Source organism: Clupea harengus, chromosome 7 (assembly GCF_900700415.2).
Source record: "Clupea harengus chromosome 7, Ch_v2.0.2, whole genome shotgun sequence".
NCBI lineage: Eukaryota > Metazoa > Chordata > Actinopteri > Clupeiformes > Clupeidae > Clupea > Clupea harengus.
In genome coordinates, this window is record NC_045158.1 from 5,836,244 (window position 1) to 5,854,167 (window position 17,924).

The 17,924-nt window shown below is 39.5% G+C and overlaps 1 protein-coding gene across 5 annotated transcripts in view; it reads left to right on the top strand.

Moving 5' to 3' along the window:
- Positions 1-1,799: 1,799 nt before the first annotated feature.
- Positions 1,800-17,924, top strand: part of LOC105889922 (protein unc-13 homolog B) — an 89,039-nt gene continuing 72,914 nt past the window's right edge. For all 5 annotated transcript variants that reach the window (XM_042708215.1, XM_042708216.1, XM_042708217.1 and 2 more), the window contains exons 1-3: positions 1,800-2,074; positions 5,335-5,364; positions 16,361-16,460. In XM_042708215.1, coding sequence (XP_042564149.1) covers positions 2,053-2,074; positions 5,335-5,364; positions 16,361-16,460 — 152 coding nt within the window. In that variant the 5' untranslated portion in view covers positions 1,800-2,052. The remainder of the gene's footprint in view (positions 2,075-5,334; positions 5,365-16,360; positions 16,461-17,924) is intronic.

Sequence of the window (17,924 nt, forward strand, 5' to 3'; positions counted from 1 at the left end):
AAATATCCTAATTAACTCAGTCTACCCATGACTAGAACTGAATCATATTTTTAAATCAACACATTTTAGATTTACTGGACAACTGTTAAGTTTTAATTACATAATTTATTTTTTCTCAATATGTAGACAATCACTCTTGGTATTTTAGGTATGTATGGCACGTCCGTAATAGGACTTGTTTAAACATAACTTTAGGCTTTTTCAGATTATCTCTTAAACTACCAATGGTTTATGTGGAATCAGGAACCTGACCTGTATCTGAGTCACAGCATAAAATAATGTTGGAGAAGCAGGTACCACTGTGGGGAGAGTGAGAGTAGCACCTGATCCGTGGATTCTGAGTGGTCCGTCACCTCATGCCCACAACAGTAACACATGCATTGTCATGTACACTGATCATAAATTATTACTTTTCATTATTCTGCTGAATCACCAGTACCTAAGTGTCATTCTTATCAAACCAAACACATCAATGGTAGGATCAACTACAACTGCTTTCAAATGATACACTTTACAGTTTGTTTGGGTGAAGGACATAGCCATGTTTTGAATCCATCTTGATGACTTCTGTCTTCTGTCTTGTGCCCACGGCCATTCCCTTCCGCACAAGTCTTGTTGTGCAGGTCAGTTGTTGCTTAGGATTCATTTTGATTCGATTCATTTTCATTTCATCTGATTTCTCAGATATTTTTGTCAATGTTTAAATGTAATACATTGTCTGTCCATATCATATTCACATGTTTTAGATACACAAATGTGGGTGTCTGGACACTGGACAGCTTTTAACCCATACAATCACTGATCCTGTTTAGATACAGAAATGTGGGTGTCTGGACACTGGACAGTGTTTAACCCTATAGTGTCCATCTTTTGTATCTTCAGTATGAGTGTGGCGTTATCACAAGATAGTAAGTATTAAGATAGTATCTTTCATAGTGGTCACATGAATGACTAAATGTGTTTATGACTCAATGAAAATGGGTTGTTACAAAGGGTGCACAGTTTATGCACGGTTTCCTCAAAATCCTAATGATGCGCAGGTTCTGACAATCAAAGTATCTGGTATGTTGAAGGTCAAGATGTCAAATATGATGCCTGAATATTGGAAACAGTTGTGCTTAAGGACATTGAAATGTGAATCTAAGGATCAAGCTCTAATCAAAACTGATCAGAATGTGTCAAAAACAACAAGAAAGCTGTTGCCTTTTTCCCACACAGGCCTGACTAACCTCCACTGTGGCTTAGTTTGTAATCATTTTTTGAAAGTCTGCCTGGTACGCCAATGTCCACCAGATGGTGCCATTTCATTAATCACCGTCTTCTAAGGAGCGCTTCTTTCGTGTCGTGTTTTACTGTCTGTGTCCAGTCTCTGTGCCTGTGTAGCCTGTGTAACGTTGGTCTGGATGAAAAAGTGACGTGGGAATCAACCATTTCTGTTAAATGATTTTAGGACTGCCCGCACAGATCTTAAAGTGTTCTCTTTTTTTCCCCACAATAAAAAAGCAACACCGAGGAGGTGTTACTACTCCATTATAAATGCAAACGCTTTTGTAATTTCTTTAAATACAATTATAATAGGCCATATTACAACTCTATATTGTATAACAATATGGCCTAACTTATGATACGTTAATATTGCTGATCATATTTTAAGCTGTTTTGCTGGAATCTCAAACTGCCACCTGTTCAAATGAGTTTTTTGAGTGAACCTGTCACCTTCTCAAAGTACTCCCATTGGCTACGGTTGCGTAAGAACCGCCTTCTTCTATCTTTGCCAATATATTATTGGTGGGTCTTCATATCAATAATGTCAAGATAAAACCCATCCCTCGGAACATCTAGTAAATCCTTACTTTTCACTCTCATCTTGGCGTTATTATGAGTAGTCCGTCGTAATGTAATTTCTCAGTTCCTAGTTTTTGAGTTCTGCGCAACTTAACGGTTGAAGCGGACGGAGAAATGTAAGCGGGGATGCAGCAAGCGGTTGGGATTTATGTGCGTTGAAAGTGTCCCGTTTTGAACTCGTCAACGGCTCATTGAACGCTCCCGGCAATGTCACTCCTGTGCGTTCGAGGTGGGTTGCTATTCTTTCGCATTCGGAGCAATAAAATATTATCAGCCGGTAGAACATATGCAAGAGAGAAGCATGTTAACATGTGCAATGGAAACTTTATATTTGCTAATCGTATAATAAGCACCTTCAGACAGGCTAAAGGGTCTCTCACCTGTCGTTAGATTAACCTACAATTTAAAGACTGTTGCTAAACTCAAGCCTGTTTACCACTCTCCAACTTTTATCTGATTGCTAGAATGATATGTAACCTCATAAGAATCTTTGACAGCATAATCAAGCCTAATCAATAGAAATTAGACATTTATGTCACACCATGAACTTAGTCTTACGCCACACTTGCCAAGTAGTCTTCAATAGCCGTTTATAAGTCTTCTGTGTAGCAGGGCACATGGTAAGGTTTCCTCATGGGAATATGTCAAATTGAAGTTATTCAAAATACATGCTTATTTTGCTGTAATAATGCTGTCAGCATATCCTACTACCTCAATCATAATCACACTCCTGCTAATGCACTAATGGTCCCTAAGTTCAGCTCTCTTCTGTATACGTAAGTGTGCAATCAGGTTGCCTGTCACAAGGCCTGTCAAAAGTGTCCGCATCCATTCCATAGTGTGTGGATTGTTGAACTTGCAGGACCCCACTGACAAGTTAAAGATGCAGTCCTCAGGTGTGGTGAAAGGTTGTTTAGATTTTAGCTCAACAGACAATCTAATTACACCCCCCCCCCCTTCCCGTCCTCCTGACAACGTGTTGATTGGCTGGAACAATGTACAGCTCGGTCCGGGGAGAGCAGAGTTTTTTGAGTGCACACACTAAACGGACAGGTAGAAGAATGTGGGGAGAATTTTGCTTTCTTCGACAAAAAGTGTGATGGATTACTCCTTTAATAGTGGACCACTTCAACAGTGGGAGTAATGGCAGCTTACATTATTGTTTTTCTTTTTTAAACTATATACCTCACACTCTTGTGCATGCACCTGCTCTGAAGCAGTTTGTCATTTTGGGTTATTATAGATGAACATTATAATATAATTATTATAGAAGTTATTATAGATGAAAAATGTCTTGTTGTTATTCATCAAGGTTATTCAGCATTATACCCATCCACTTTCCTGACGACATATAATCAGCTGAGCAGAGAGCTAGCTAGATAACAGATGGATATATCCAATACATGAGTTGCTTTTAAGTCTCCCTATGTACTTTCCTGCGTAGTGTGTATGTATGTGTGCAGGTAATGCAATGCTCTGAGGTATTCTACATACTGCATGTTGTAGTGCTCCTCATATTAATGCAAAGGAGATTAAGTAGCTATGAAGGGGGAAGTAGATGAGATGAGATCAAAACCAAAGTAAGATTATGTGCGTGTGTACGTTTGATTGTTTTAGATAGAAAGTGGTGGAGAGTTGGAGAGTTGCACTGAGCGCTGGAGCAAGCAGAGCAGGGCGGATTCAGATTGGGAGTAAGGGCCAGAAGGGGGATGGGGGATTGGGGGGAGTAATCCTCTGGCCATCTGGTGCTGCACAAGTGCTGTGCGAGTCTCACACGGGCCAGGGAGTGCTCAAACACCACTGACACAATCCCACTTCCTGTCTGAGCACTCTCACTTCTAGTGTCTGAGTTGTTCCCACAGGTGTCCCGTCCATGTACTTCAATTTGTGCAAATTCACTGTCTGCAGTGAGCCAGGCGTAGTTCAGTAATGTGTTTTTCCACTAGCTTCTTTTTAGATGCAGATTACGACCAGTTTTATTTAATAATCTCTCAGAATACAGTCCTAACACACCTCCCCTTATCCAATGTGAAAGTAATTTAGCTTGTGCATTGTAAAAGCTGCTGCATTACCAAACAATGAAAACTTGAGGGGGGAAAACATTGGTTTTGCATACCAAAATGACCCTAGTAACTGGTTTCGGTGCCCCTAAAAGCATAGTGACAATTTACATTTGTTATTAACTGAATGAATGAAGGCAAAGGCAGTATGTTTGCCTGAGATGAATATGTTTTATGGTGAGCCTTGATTTAATGCTACATCCTCACTAATGTATGTCATAGCCACTACATTTATATTTTGAGAAGTATTTCTTTTTCACCGTGGTTGACGTCAGCCAACTATAACAACTGCCCAAATGACCTCTTGCAGCACCACCCTATACATGCTGAGAAATGACTGATACCATGTAGATTGTCTAAATGCTGAGAGCCAGCCAGCACGATTTCATGAACTTCATCAAAAATTGTAAAAACGTTTTTTCATTTATTACCTGCATTTATTAAGGGCAGACGTTCCCTCTTGGACCTAACTGACATACTGAACATGAAATTAAAAGTAGCACACTGCACGCATGTACATTTACCCATTAAAGTGCACAGGTTTGGGTAAGTATCCTCTATCGGCTCCACCCCACTATCTCTCCCTGCCCCTCAGAGGGAGATGCCTTCAGGTGCCTCTGTCTCTGGGGCATCCTCTGTAATTGGACCATATCCAAGGGGAGCTGGCAGCACACCATGGGATATATTTATTTATTTATTTATTTATTTGTTCATTCACAAGGCAGTCTGACTGTCGAGATTTAGGGGTGGAACACTTAAATCAGTAATGTCAGCAATTTAAATCCACAGTGTCACTTTGTGGGCAATTGATGTAGTGCTGTTTTTTTTATATACACATACATACACACATACACTAAAAAATGCATCTATGAATCTATAAAAGTAAATATGAACATGAAACATCAGAATCAGGTTTTTTTTTCAGAATCAGGTTTTATTGGCCAAGTAAGTTTGCACAAACAAGGAATTTGTCTTGGTACAGTGGCTCTCAGTGTGCTGAGGAAACATGAGGCTTTACTGTGTCTGAAATTGTGTCTGCTGTCTCCCATTTGCTGAGAGACTGTCCATCTCCACCTTCTCTCTGTGCCGTTAATATCCAGTGACTGGGATATTAGTCTCCCATTTCTGTTCCGCCATCTTAAACATAATAACACTATTAGAGACTAGTGCTGAACATGTTTTTGAGATTGGCACGATGAACAATACGCTTTCATATCAATGGGAACATTTGTATACAAGGGAGAAGGGAATAGAAGCATGTAGGTGTACATTCAATGCCACTCAGTTGTGGTCTATGCAACTATGCAACAATGTTAGTGATGGTATTTGGTAAAGAAACAGATGTGAATGTTAGTATTTATGTCTTTTTCCTAACCTCTGTGGAAACCAGATGTTCTAATAACTGCTTTCTTGTTTCTCTTTCTTCCAGTAAAGAAAGCCAAGCTTGAAGGACCTCCAGGTGAGAAAAATCAGCATACTTTCCCTTCAGTTTAGATCTAAAATGGCATTGTATTGTCATATTGAGTCATACAAAAGAGTCACTTGTCAAGGGTGAAGTGCTGCAAGTGGGTCCTCAACTTTGGTATGGTTTAGATTGTAAGCAGTCAAATGAACTCAGAAAAGTGTTCTGCTATTATCATTATGGTAGATAGAGTGAGATGTCAAACTGAGATATTCTATATTCTTCTCCTTAGCAGTGCTCGTACGCTATGAAGCCTTCTTGAAAACCACTCCTTGTTTTTCATGGCAGTTCACTGAGTTTTAAGTTGTGTTACTATAATAGTGTTGTTTTAAAGTTGTACCGGCTTCGTGTTAGACTAAAAAAGATAGACGGCTGTGGAGAACAGGGAAACTGTGGCGGTGAAACAATGTCCCTGTGTTCCAATGGGGCACCTGGAGAGAGGGTAAACATTAGGAAAGATTACACCGGCCAGATGCTCTGTTTTTGTCCCTGGCTGTCCTACATTTCAGAATATGATGTACTGAATTGTCTGGTTTTTCAATGCCAAAGATAACCCAATGGCAAGTTATTACCCCTCATGGGACGCTAGACGCCACTGAGCCTTTTGGAGGTGTTGTGCGCCTAATTCACTGAAGCATGGACGAAGGGAGGTGCCTACTTGACACCATCAGTGAAAGGCATTTTTGTTGTTGTTGTTGTTAAGTATCGGTATGATGGTTGTACCCTGTTGTGTTATAATTGTGTTATAATACTTAGGCTAGGTTCTTGGGTATGAATACTTGCATGTGACAGTGAGAGGTTTGGCGGTTGTGGGAAGTGTCCAACCAATAGCACTAGGAATTTAACATCTTTTCCTGCGTTTAACTAAAATGCATAGTAGTGTGTAGTATAGTATATAGCGTGTGGTCGAGTTGGCAGCTGCACCCAGGGTCACTTGCCCTGGAATGAGAGCCTGTGTGGGCTTGGTCTGTATTGACGATGGCAATACTGCAAATGGACACTGGGGATGTCATTTTTTATTTTCTAATATGTTTATCTTACTAAAAACAGAAAAAAAGAATAATGAATTATTAGTATAATTGCTTCTTCTAATTCCTCTACAGCTGACCTTGATATGACACGCTATGGCTAAAGAACTATAATATGAGGGTCTGCAAGCCTTTACTGGGGCATATTAGACCCCAACACTCTTTTTCAACAGGTGTTCCTCAGATGTGAACTCTCATGGCAGAGTGGCGGTTAATGTCATGTGAACTTACTGAAGGACCTAGATAAGTGCTGAAGTTTCTGTTAATTCCCAGGCACAGATAATGTGATGTATTTTTTAACAGGGAAGATGCTGACCTGCAAGGGTTAAATGACAAAGAGCATGAAACTTTGGATGCACCCATCTGGCATGTTTTTCCCCAAAAGCTTCCTCGTAGTCCCGCTATTGCTAATGATAAACTGTCATTGTATGACACTCATTGGTTGTGGTTGGGAGTGTAGAATAGGCTTTTGGGGAACACATTCCTGTTGTGTGTGGGTGCTTCTAGTTTTCATGTGGCGGTTAGGGAGGTTTTTCAGTTTAATTACATGGACCTGTGCTGTGTTTTAATGGGGTGAATACAGATGTGTCTTCTCAGAACTTTACAAAGCCGATGTGCATTTACTATAAAGAGAGTAAAGAGGTTCCCTCCAGACCAAACATGATGACAAACCTTTCAAATCTCTCATTTGAGAGACTTATACACTCCCATGAGGATCAAACGCATCACTAAACTTCGTCTACAACTCTAGTGAAACAGGAACATGTGTCTCGGCCCAGTTTGATGCACAGTGTGAACTGGTTTATTAAGGTGCCAGGAGGCAAATATTACTCTACCATGGGATTGGAGTGATACTTCATGTCTCTGAAGGGTTTGTCTACTGTCTACTAGGTGGGAGATGGTGGGTTATGATAAATTTAGGAATCACACAGTGCATTCAACACTTCTCAGGGCAACTTTGTCAGGGGTGACTTTTCTTGGTTCTAGAATACTTCATCACGTCACGTCAATGTGTGACCCTATACACATAAGAGTAATGTATTAATGCAAAGTTGGGGAAATGCTTTATAAAGTATATATGTAATAAATAAAGTATATGTATAAATATGTCATCAAACCAATAAGTAACACATTCAGGTACACTACTTGATGAATGTAACATAGTCATATAATGTTCTTAGTTCTTATTCAGAAGGGAATATAATTTGCCTTATGTCACACTGTAGAGATACTTAATTTATTTCTACTGTATTCTAAATTTGTATCACTTGTAACTTGTATTCCATTACCTTTGTTATCTGTGTATTGTGTGGATATTTGGTCAGAAATTAACGATCTATTCAGGACTCTGGTAATGTTCTAACTGGGTCATTAGATCCATTAGCTCTATTCAAACACTGTCTATTTGACTATCCATTGTGTCCACTGGGATTTAGCGCTGGGAAAATCCATGTTCCTCTTTCTTTTCTCAACTCCGTCTAGATAGTACTTTATTTATTTATTCTGATGCTCACACACACACACACACACACACACACACACAAGATCTGATTTTAAGAGTGGTAGCAGTTAATGGTAGGCTTGTTGCGAAAAAAAAATCATGCATAACGCATGCATTCACAACGCAAGAGTGAGCTGCTCATACAATTGTCTTTAAAACTCATTCTACTTCACATGCAGTAAACTGTGTTATGTTCAGTACATCCGCTGTACCAAAAACGCGCATGTAAAAAATCCTGTTATATAATAATGGATAATAATAAAATCCTTCAATGGCTGCTTCACGGCCCACGTCAGTGGGATTTACTCTTCCTCTTGTTCCTCTTTAATGGTATTTTAGCCCTGATTAATATCATGATATGTTGCATTACATCAGCTGATGTTTTTGTTTGTTTATTATGGTAAATTGCAGGCTTCCCTATTCCAGGCTAAACTATTCTAAATGCGCACGCACACACACACACACACACACACACACACACACACACACACACACACACACACACACACACACACACACACACATACACACATATATCTATATATATGTGTAAATGATCATAGACCTAGATGGATATGATAGAATGTCTGTGAATGAGGTTCCTAAAATATTTTTGGTGTAAGTCATGAAATATTAATCTCTGGAATGAAGATGAAGAATGTGATGACAGAAATTGACATCGGGACAGACTATTACATGACCTATTAGAAGCCAGAGTATTGTCAAGCCCTGATGGACAAATGTGTTAAGAGGAGTTGTATGGCAGAAATTATATAAGCATTATATTATACATTAAGTATCCAAAACCATTTATGCATCACATGTGTATCAGGAAAACATAACTCCCATCACGGCAACAATAGTGTCATGCTGCATCTGGTCGAAGTATTACGTGCAGGTGATGACTGTATAGTCAAGAGAACAAAAGTTTAACTTGTTGATGGATTGTCTTATCTGCTTCCTGGATATGGCCAACCATGTTGGCAATTTGAAAAGGGTACAGACTCACTGTGACTCACAAAAAATATGAACATATGACACACATAATCGTGCCAACTAACTAACTACAAAACATGAGCACAGGCAGTCAGAGAGAAACAAAAGACAACCTTGCGATCCGACATGCGATCAAAAAAGTGGAGGTCAGCCTAGAGCAGGGGTGCCCAATGCGTCGATCGCGATCGACCAGTCGATCGCAAAGCCTATGGTGGTAGATTGTGTCATTTAAAAAAAAAAAAAAAAAAAAATTAAATAAAGTTTTTTTTATATAAATCGCCAGATCACAACAGAAGTCATTTAAGGTTACCTTTCTTATAGAACAGATATAGCTTTTTCGTGTATTAAACAAAATAAAAATCCTTATGTTATTTAGCTGTGAATAATGAAGGAAGCAATAAATCCGATTATTATCCAAACCCTTGGGAGCTGTTGCCATGGAGATTTAACGTTACTTTCTGTTTGAAGATAAGGTAGCAGCGAGTGTTGAAGAATGGATGACTTGAAATTGGATGACTTTAAATTAACATATGAAATTGAACAACATCAACAACTTTACGGATAAAATAAATAAACAAGGATAGCAAAACAGATTGATACGCATAGAATGAGAACGGCAGAAACGCAGGCATGACGTCAGATGACGAGACAGATCACAGTGACACAGGCTGTTTTTTTTCCCTCATATGTGAAGGCTGAGACATTCATTACATTTTATTCAGTCTTACTGATGGTCCTTCTGTAATGCCAACAGGTGCACTGTGTTTTGTAGTCCTGGTAATCTTTTGTTTAGCATATTGGCAAGGTTATTTATTTTTGTTCTTGATGAATGAATGTTTGTTTATTAATCAGTTATTTTTTAACAAATAACTCAATTATGATTACAAAGAGGAAAATTCGCAACAAACACCTAAAAACACAGCAACTTTTATCTGAACTTTTTGGAAAAGCTCCCTCGAAATCAAGAATTTTAGGTTGCAACTATCTCAAATAATGTCACCAATATCACCATGATTCCTTTAAGTGTCTGTGTCGGTGCCCCCCCCCCCTTTTTTTTTAGCCAAGCATAGTCTCTATTTATGAACATGTTTTGTGGTAGATCATTTTTAGTTGGTCATTTTAAAAGTAGATCACCAGCCAAAAAAGTGTGGGCACCCCTGGCCTAGAGGATAGCCCTAAGTGCTTTGATCAGACCAAAACAGCCAGGAAATGGATGGAGCTATTAGTTTGAATGTAGTGCAAGCTTCTGTAAGCTTCTCTCTACCTTCACTTGTTATGTGAATCTAGAAGCTTTCCAGGGCTTTCGCAACTGCCTCAATTGTGCTATATTTAGTATACTGTGAATATATGTACGTACTGTTAATCTATGTATCCATTCATCCATCCATCCATCCATCTATTTTAGGTTCCCTGTAATGGCCTTCATTTAGGCTTGTGGGGATCGTTATAGCGTCCATGGGAAAATCCTGTTTGCTTTCTGGCTTCAGATCTTTGCAACGATTTCTGTATATTTCTACAGTATTAAAGTAACACTATGGAGTTTCTAGAGCCGCCAGGTAGGGGGCTACTTTCTACTGGACTATTCAGTAACTTATTTGCTGTCTTGCTTTGTCTTGTGTTGCACTTGATGTTTGACTGTGTTGAGAAAGTTGTTGGCAAGCTAGCCAACATAGCTATCACAATAACATTACAAAGAAGCCGACGCGAGAGCACTTATCACTAGCATCAATGTTCAAGCGTGTTATAACATCTCTTGCTATAACCTCTTCAACTTGTTGAAATTTGCTTACTTTGTTTATGACAAACTAGCGAGTCAACAACTTTCCTAACACAGTCAAACATCAAGCAAGTGCAACACAAGACACAGCAAGAGAGCAAATAAGTTACTGAATAGTCCAGTAGAAAGTAGCCCCCTACCTGGCGGCTCCAGAAACTCCACAGTGTTACTTTAATTTAACTTTAAATATAATTGAATATTGGCTTCCAAAATATACAGACCCAGTACGGAGTACTCCAGATATCCTCAGATTATGATTCCAAAGCCATTATTAATCCTTAAGGGCAGAAACCTCAATTGTAGTGGAGTGATTTAACTTACGCTCATGGAAAAGTCAGAACTAAATGTTACTTTCCTTTCTAATATTTGTTATTTAACAGTATTTAACAAAACTGTTAATGCTCCCAGATAGGGCACAGTTCTTACGTATCTACATAATATACAAATATGCATATATCTAAACCCCCATCTTCGCTGGTTTCTATTTTCTAGCGATGGTGCATTTGTATTTTGAGGCACTGAATGAACAGTCTCTTTAACCCTGAGAGGCGCATCTAACTTCAGTCACATTCAGTAGCCACTTCCTGTGCAATGATGGCTAGCACTGAAATGTCATGGCCCCAGCCTCAGTCCTGTCTTCATATGACTTATTTATTTTCTGGACTCATCAGCGATCAATAATGCACGAAGGTGGAAATCCCTGCGAAGTGTCTTTGTCCTCTGGGGAGACACTGTGTTCACACTATATGTTTGTGTGTAATCGACTGTGTGTGTGTGTGTCTGTGTGTGTGTGTGTGTGTGTGTGTGTGTGTGTGTGTGTGTGTGTGCGCGTGTGTGTGTGTGTGTGTGTGTGTGTGTGTGTGTGTGTGTGTGTGTGTGTGTGTGTGTGTGCCGGTCTGTGTGTGTGCGTGTCTGTGTGTTGTTATGTGTCTGTGTGAGACAGCGAGAGAAGGCGAGAGAGCAAAATGGATATACTGTGATATCTGTGTAATTGTGTGTGTGTATGTGTGAGACAGAGTGTGAGAGAGAGTGCGCGAGAGAGAGAGAGAGAGAGAAGAAGATGAGAAGTACATGAGTTTTGTCATATTTGGCAGTGCAGTGGCTGGTTCTTCTAAGAGAAAATACTGTACGTGTTGGTTGTGATAATGTAACGATAGGTCTCATAGCAACTTTATAATGTATTGAGCATAAATTCAGCAAACTTGTGCAAACTACAAGTCACAGAAGTGACTGCATTCTTTATGCATACTCTGCACCAATGCTGTGTTTCATAAAGGTTCTATTTGAAAGTGAATAATACTTTCAACAAAAGAACTGTATTCCATATGATACAGCATTTACTCTCTATGGTATGGCAGAAAAGGTCCACATGCTGATCACCCTTTGGGCCAGTCGAACATTCATTTTTTGTCGTTAATGACAGATATCTGACAACTGGTCATTCCTTATGGATCACACCGAATGAAAATCGCAGGGGGGAAATATGTCATCCTTCCCCTTTCCTTTCCTCAGCTGCTACCCTTACCAGAGGCTGCTACCCTTACCAGAGTGCCTTTGAGCTGTGTATTACTAATTAAAGGCCATGGAGATCATTATAGAACGATATGAAATTTTTATTATGCCTCTCTACACTGCCCAGACTTGACAGTTTATCACTGAGTGACCAGATTAAACTCTTGTACATGACCCCGGCACAAGACCGGCTAACTGCTTACAGCAGGATGTATTCATATTTGACCATTTTTCCCTTCTCTGTCTTTATGATGTAACATTTATACCATCAGGCATAATAGCTGTTTTGCTGAATTGAATAACTCATTAGTCTCTTGGTAACATATTGCAGATTGCATTTATAGTATATATTCTACATCTTTATTCTTAGTCTATGGCAAAGGATTTACCATTGTTGATTAAAATTATAAATAGATGGCAACTTTGTACTTTCCAGTACTGGGAGATTATAATCCATCTGTGGATTTAAATCTGCATACTGATACTGTGTGCAATGTAATAATCTGTGTTGTATCCAATAATATTAGGCTATATGTAGATGACGCATGAATCAGAAATCACTCATGAATTCAGAAATCACTAATTCCCCAGTTTGCCCTTAGTCTACATCTCTATCAGTGTCTCTGTCTCTGTCTGTGTCTGTCAAGCAAATAACCATTAGTGTCTCACACCTTTGACAATAGGGTAGGATGTCTCATCTGGGGTTTAAGAGGTGGAGACAGGTACCGGTACCACCTGTAAAACTCACTCTGATCTCCCGTCCTGGTTTGACAGGCGTGTCCATTGTGCTCCTTGAGGAGAGGGGCCCTGAGACAGTGTGGGAGGGTGAGATTGGCAGGCAGCCCCCAGGGGATTGTTTTCAGGTGTTGTGGCTGCAGGGAAGAGGGTGCTCCAGAGGAAGGTAATCAAACAAGGATTACACCATGGCCTCTCAGGAAGTGTTCCTCATTACACTGAAGAGGTGCAGAGAAACACACACTTGACCTACACAGACACATGCGCACACACATCAGCACACACGCGCACACACACACACACACACACACACACACACACACACACACTCGCACACACATCGGCACACACGCGCACACACACACACACACACACACACACACTCTCGCACACACATCGGCTCACACGCGCACACACATACACACACACACACACACACACACACTTGCACACACATAGTCACACATACACACACACACACTCGCACACACATAGTCACACACACACACACACACACACACATATGATTGCTTGTGTGCAGTGAGTGATGGAACAGGAGGAAGAGGAGAAAGATTTGTGTGGGTTAGAAAGATGGAGAAAAGTTAATTAGACTGAAAGATGATTTTGGGTGATGGTGGAAGGAGTGACCTACACAGAGGACAGATGTAGGAGCCCCATTGGTTTCCTTAGAATAACTGACTGCATTTTAATGATTGTTAGTTTCTGATGGAGTCTTGAGAGATACAGCCATGGTCAGGCAGTTTCACACTTGCCCTCTGGCCAATACAGGGATTATATCTGGGGACGATGCCTGTCTGGGACAAGGCACCAAATTACAGGGATTGCCCCCCTTAGAAAACACTCACTCTAAACATTTAAAGTTGCTGGATATGTGGTAAGACAAATCGTGACAGTAATACATGTTCATTGATTGTCTCGACTGAAGAATCCAGGATATATATATATGTAGTCAAAAATGTCATCATGATATCATGTGATATTATATTAAATACATAATTATCCTCAATGAGTCAGGAAGCGTACTTTGAATACTTCTGTTGAATCTGATGGTGCTCTTATTCACTTCTCTGTAGTCTCATTCTTTCCTCATTCTTCTTGATGGCTCTAATAATGATGCTTCTGTGGGGAAACTGCACTCAGAAATTCCCTGTAATTGGGTTTGCTGTCCTTTAATATCTCCCCTGACTTTAATGAATTTAAGTGATTACATTACTTCTCTGAAAAGAAAACAGAAAAAAACTAAGATAAGAAAGGACCTGGACACTGGATGACTAAAAGGACATATGCATGTGCAGGCTGCTCTTCTTATGTGAAAGGCAGCATTATCATGATTTACTGCTAATGGACTCCTTTTATTTTACAGTGCTAATTCTGCTAAGCTAATTTAGTATCACTGACAGTAGTCTTTAGTAACAACTATTTAAAGATAGGAAGAGGTGAGTCCCCTATGCCCTTTCTGAGACTATGTGTTAATTCAAGTGGATGCCACCTGGTATCTGATATAAAATGTACGTCCACATTATACAACACCTGTGTTAAAAAAAAACTCATCATAATATATACACATATGAGTTGGATTTTCACTTGAACCTAAAATGAAGCCATTGTGTGTTTCACAAGTCCTGGATAAAACTGTGTGCAGGATTGTGTGCTAGTCAGTTTGATCATCCTGGCTGCAGATGGAATGAGCTTGGTGAAGATGCTGGCACTTTAAAAGCAGTCACATTAATAATACAAACAATTTGGCACATAATTTGAGCAATAAAGCTGAGTTATTGCCAACCCTAACAAGTACACTCATTACACACACACACAATACAGTTAACAGTATTAATACAATCTCACTGTAGGGGGTATGTTGTTGTTATGTTAAGCATTTTGAGACAAGAAAAACACAGAAATGCACGATTTATAGGCCTACTGTTGCCCTATAACATCAAACCCTGAATTCGATTTTTTTTACTCAAGCAACAGTAAATACTATAAATTGTGTACCAGTCAATAGCAGCAAAATGTGGTTTGTGTGGACAGAAATTTCCCAACAAAGTGAATTTGCTTTTTCAGATTGCTAGCAATGACATACAGCCCATTAGGCCTGCAATACAGGCAGCAAGGCCTTGGTCAACAACTGACATATCTGATAGATTACTTTCCTGACTATACAGTTCATGTCAGTTAATCAGCTAGCTACCAAATTAACCACCAACTACATTACAACATACAACATGCTGCTATTGAAACTGGCATCGCAAAACACTGCTAGCAGCAATAGCGGAAACAGGAAAATGTTGTCTCCTACATACAAATGATGCTGCAGGCCTACTTATAGGACTATTGGTTGCACAATAGTTACTGTAGCGTGTAAGGGGAGTTGTGCGCTTTCTCGTGTGTGTGTTTGTTGTTTCGCCCCATAATGCTGTGTGCCTGTGTTGGAGACAATGTCATTGTTTAATTATGTGCTTAATGTTCCCTTTTCGAATGTACTTGTGTTTTCTTGCTTGTGTTAATGTTAGTGTGCACTTCTGTTATCCTGTTTGAGTCTGTGTGCTATGCGTAATCAAGTGTCTGTGATTCTCTGTTGTTGGAGTATTTGCTAACCCCTACCTAGTGTGTTGTGTCCTCATATAAGACTGTCTGCCTTTTGTATCAGTCCCTGAACGGGTGCTTCCTGTGTGTGGTTGGCAAGACAACAAACAGAGGCCATCAGGTTGCTCTGTTACTACACTACATTTCTAAGCCGTAAACTAAAGGGTTACACTGATCATTTTGTTTTCTAAGGGCTACCTAGTTTTGTTTTGTACATCGCTTTGGACAAAAGCATCTGCTAAATACCTAAACTATGAATATAAACTATAATACCACAGTAATGCGTTTTCTGAACATGTGGACTCACCCACCATTAAAAGAGCAGAAGGCGAGATGGTGCATGATACTAACGAAATGAAAAAAGGTTTTAAGTTAAAACTTTAAACACAACTGTACCACGCACCTTTCCTCACGAGAGACATTACCACGGCAACCACTCCAGCTCAGAGGCCAGAGGTCATTCTTTAGATGCATGCAATGAAATTATGCCTAAAACCATATCTGCTGAAGGGGCAGTACATTTGTCCCTCAGTTCTTAGACTGTAAGGGCATATTTCCATAGGCCAGTGTGGTTTGCTTACCGGCAAAGGCAATGTTCTGAAAGGGGTATTCCATAATTTATGCCCAATGGCTACAACACAATTACATTAACTTGGTTACTAGGATTTACTATGACCTGTATGTACATTTATGTAATTCAATCCAGGTTATTATGTATCATTGTTCTTGAATGAGAATAGCAGAGAAATGTCTCTGCTGGTATAGAGGAAGAGTGTGGGGGAAATATATACCCCATAAATCTAGCCTAATGCAATTTTGTTAACTCTCTCTTTCTAGATAAGTTCAACGTCTACGTGACATTAAAAGTGCAGAATGTCAAGAGCACGACCGTCACAGTCCGTGGAGACCAGCCATGTTGGGAGCAGGACTTCATGTTGTGAGTAGTGCTCTAAATCTCTCTCCAATGATGCTCCCGCCTGCTTCATCAGACAGCGGGTACATTATGTAAACGACCATGGTAGATCTGAACGCATTACATACACTATTTATTAGGGGTGGGGGAAAAAATCGATTTTTCGATTTCTCTCGATTCTCTCTAGAACGATTCTGTCTCGATTCAGAAAAGTTCATAATCGATTTTTTTTAAAAATAAAAAACTAATTTTTTTTTTTTTTTTTTTTTTTACACATTCATTTTGTGTTGAAATGCAAGCTGCATCGATTATTGCATTGTTCATAGAAAGTCATAATTGTGACAAGGACACACTTTTTCTCCAATAAAAAAATAGATCTGTTGATTTTCTCTAATTATCAAACACAAAGTAGGAAGTGATTTGAGACTCTGAGTAGCAAACTCAAATGTTTTAAAAATCGAGATGCATCGATAATCGTTTTATCGGTTTAGAATTGATAATCGATAATCGGTTTAGAATCGATAATCGGTTTAGAATCGAGAATCGGTTTAGAATCGAATCGTTGACCTCTGAATCGGAATCGAATCGAATCGTGAGGTGCCAAGAGATTCCCACCCCTACTATTTATGCAGTATCTGTGCTCCATCCCAAGTTATTTTAATTGTTCTACCTATCACTGTAAAACTTCCTTTGTGCTTGCCTAAAGGCGCCTACAGACTGAGATTTCAGCAATCCTATACGTTTATTGCAAGCCACACTGTGAGATATGAATCTGATTAACTTTGGTACAACATCAAGTTTGATGTACAGTATGTAGACAGAGATGGGCAGTATTTCAATTACTTGTATTTGAAATACGTATTTCAATAACTTTTGAGTATTTTGTAATTTGTATTTGATAGGGCCAAAAATAATTTGTAACAAAATACTTTAGAGTGGGGTAATTTTGTATTTAAAATACTCAAAATACTTTCTCCAGTGTTTAGGCAGAAGGAGATTTTTTTTCTGTCGGATTCTACCACTAGACCGTCTGATCTGCCTCTGAATGTCATTGTCGAATCAGGCAACAGTCAGGCAAAAATGGTGCTTCAAATGGCCCGCCCCTTTTTGGGGCGAAATGGAAATCGCCCCAGATCTCTCTCATTGACTCTCATGTTAAATCCATTTTTTCACAAAACAGGGCTGTGTTCGAAAACTTATATAGCTGTCTTGATCCTTGTCAATTTATCTTCATTAGTACGCCGACTAAAAGGAGGTTCTTTCAAAGAGCGAATCGAGTTGTTACACTGAACGTTAGCCATCTTAACAGAGTGTGACTTGATCAAAGCCGTATGACGTCCTTATACGCAATTATGTATGACGAAAGCACGGTGGGGCGAGCCCTCCCAGAAGCCATAGAGATTGCATTGAGAGCCGCTGTGTTTTTTTTGTGAAAACACGAGTCACACAGCTGCTGCCTGCAAAAATATATACATAATCAATCAAGTT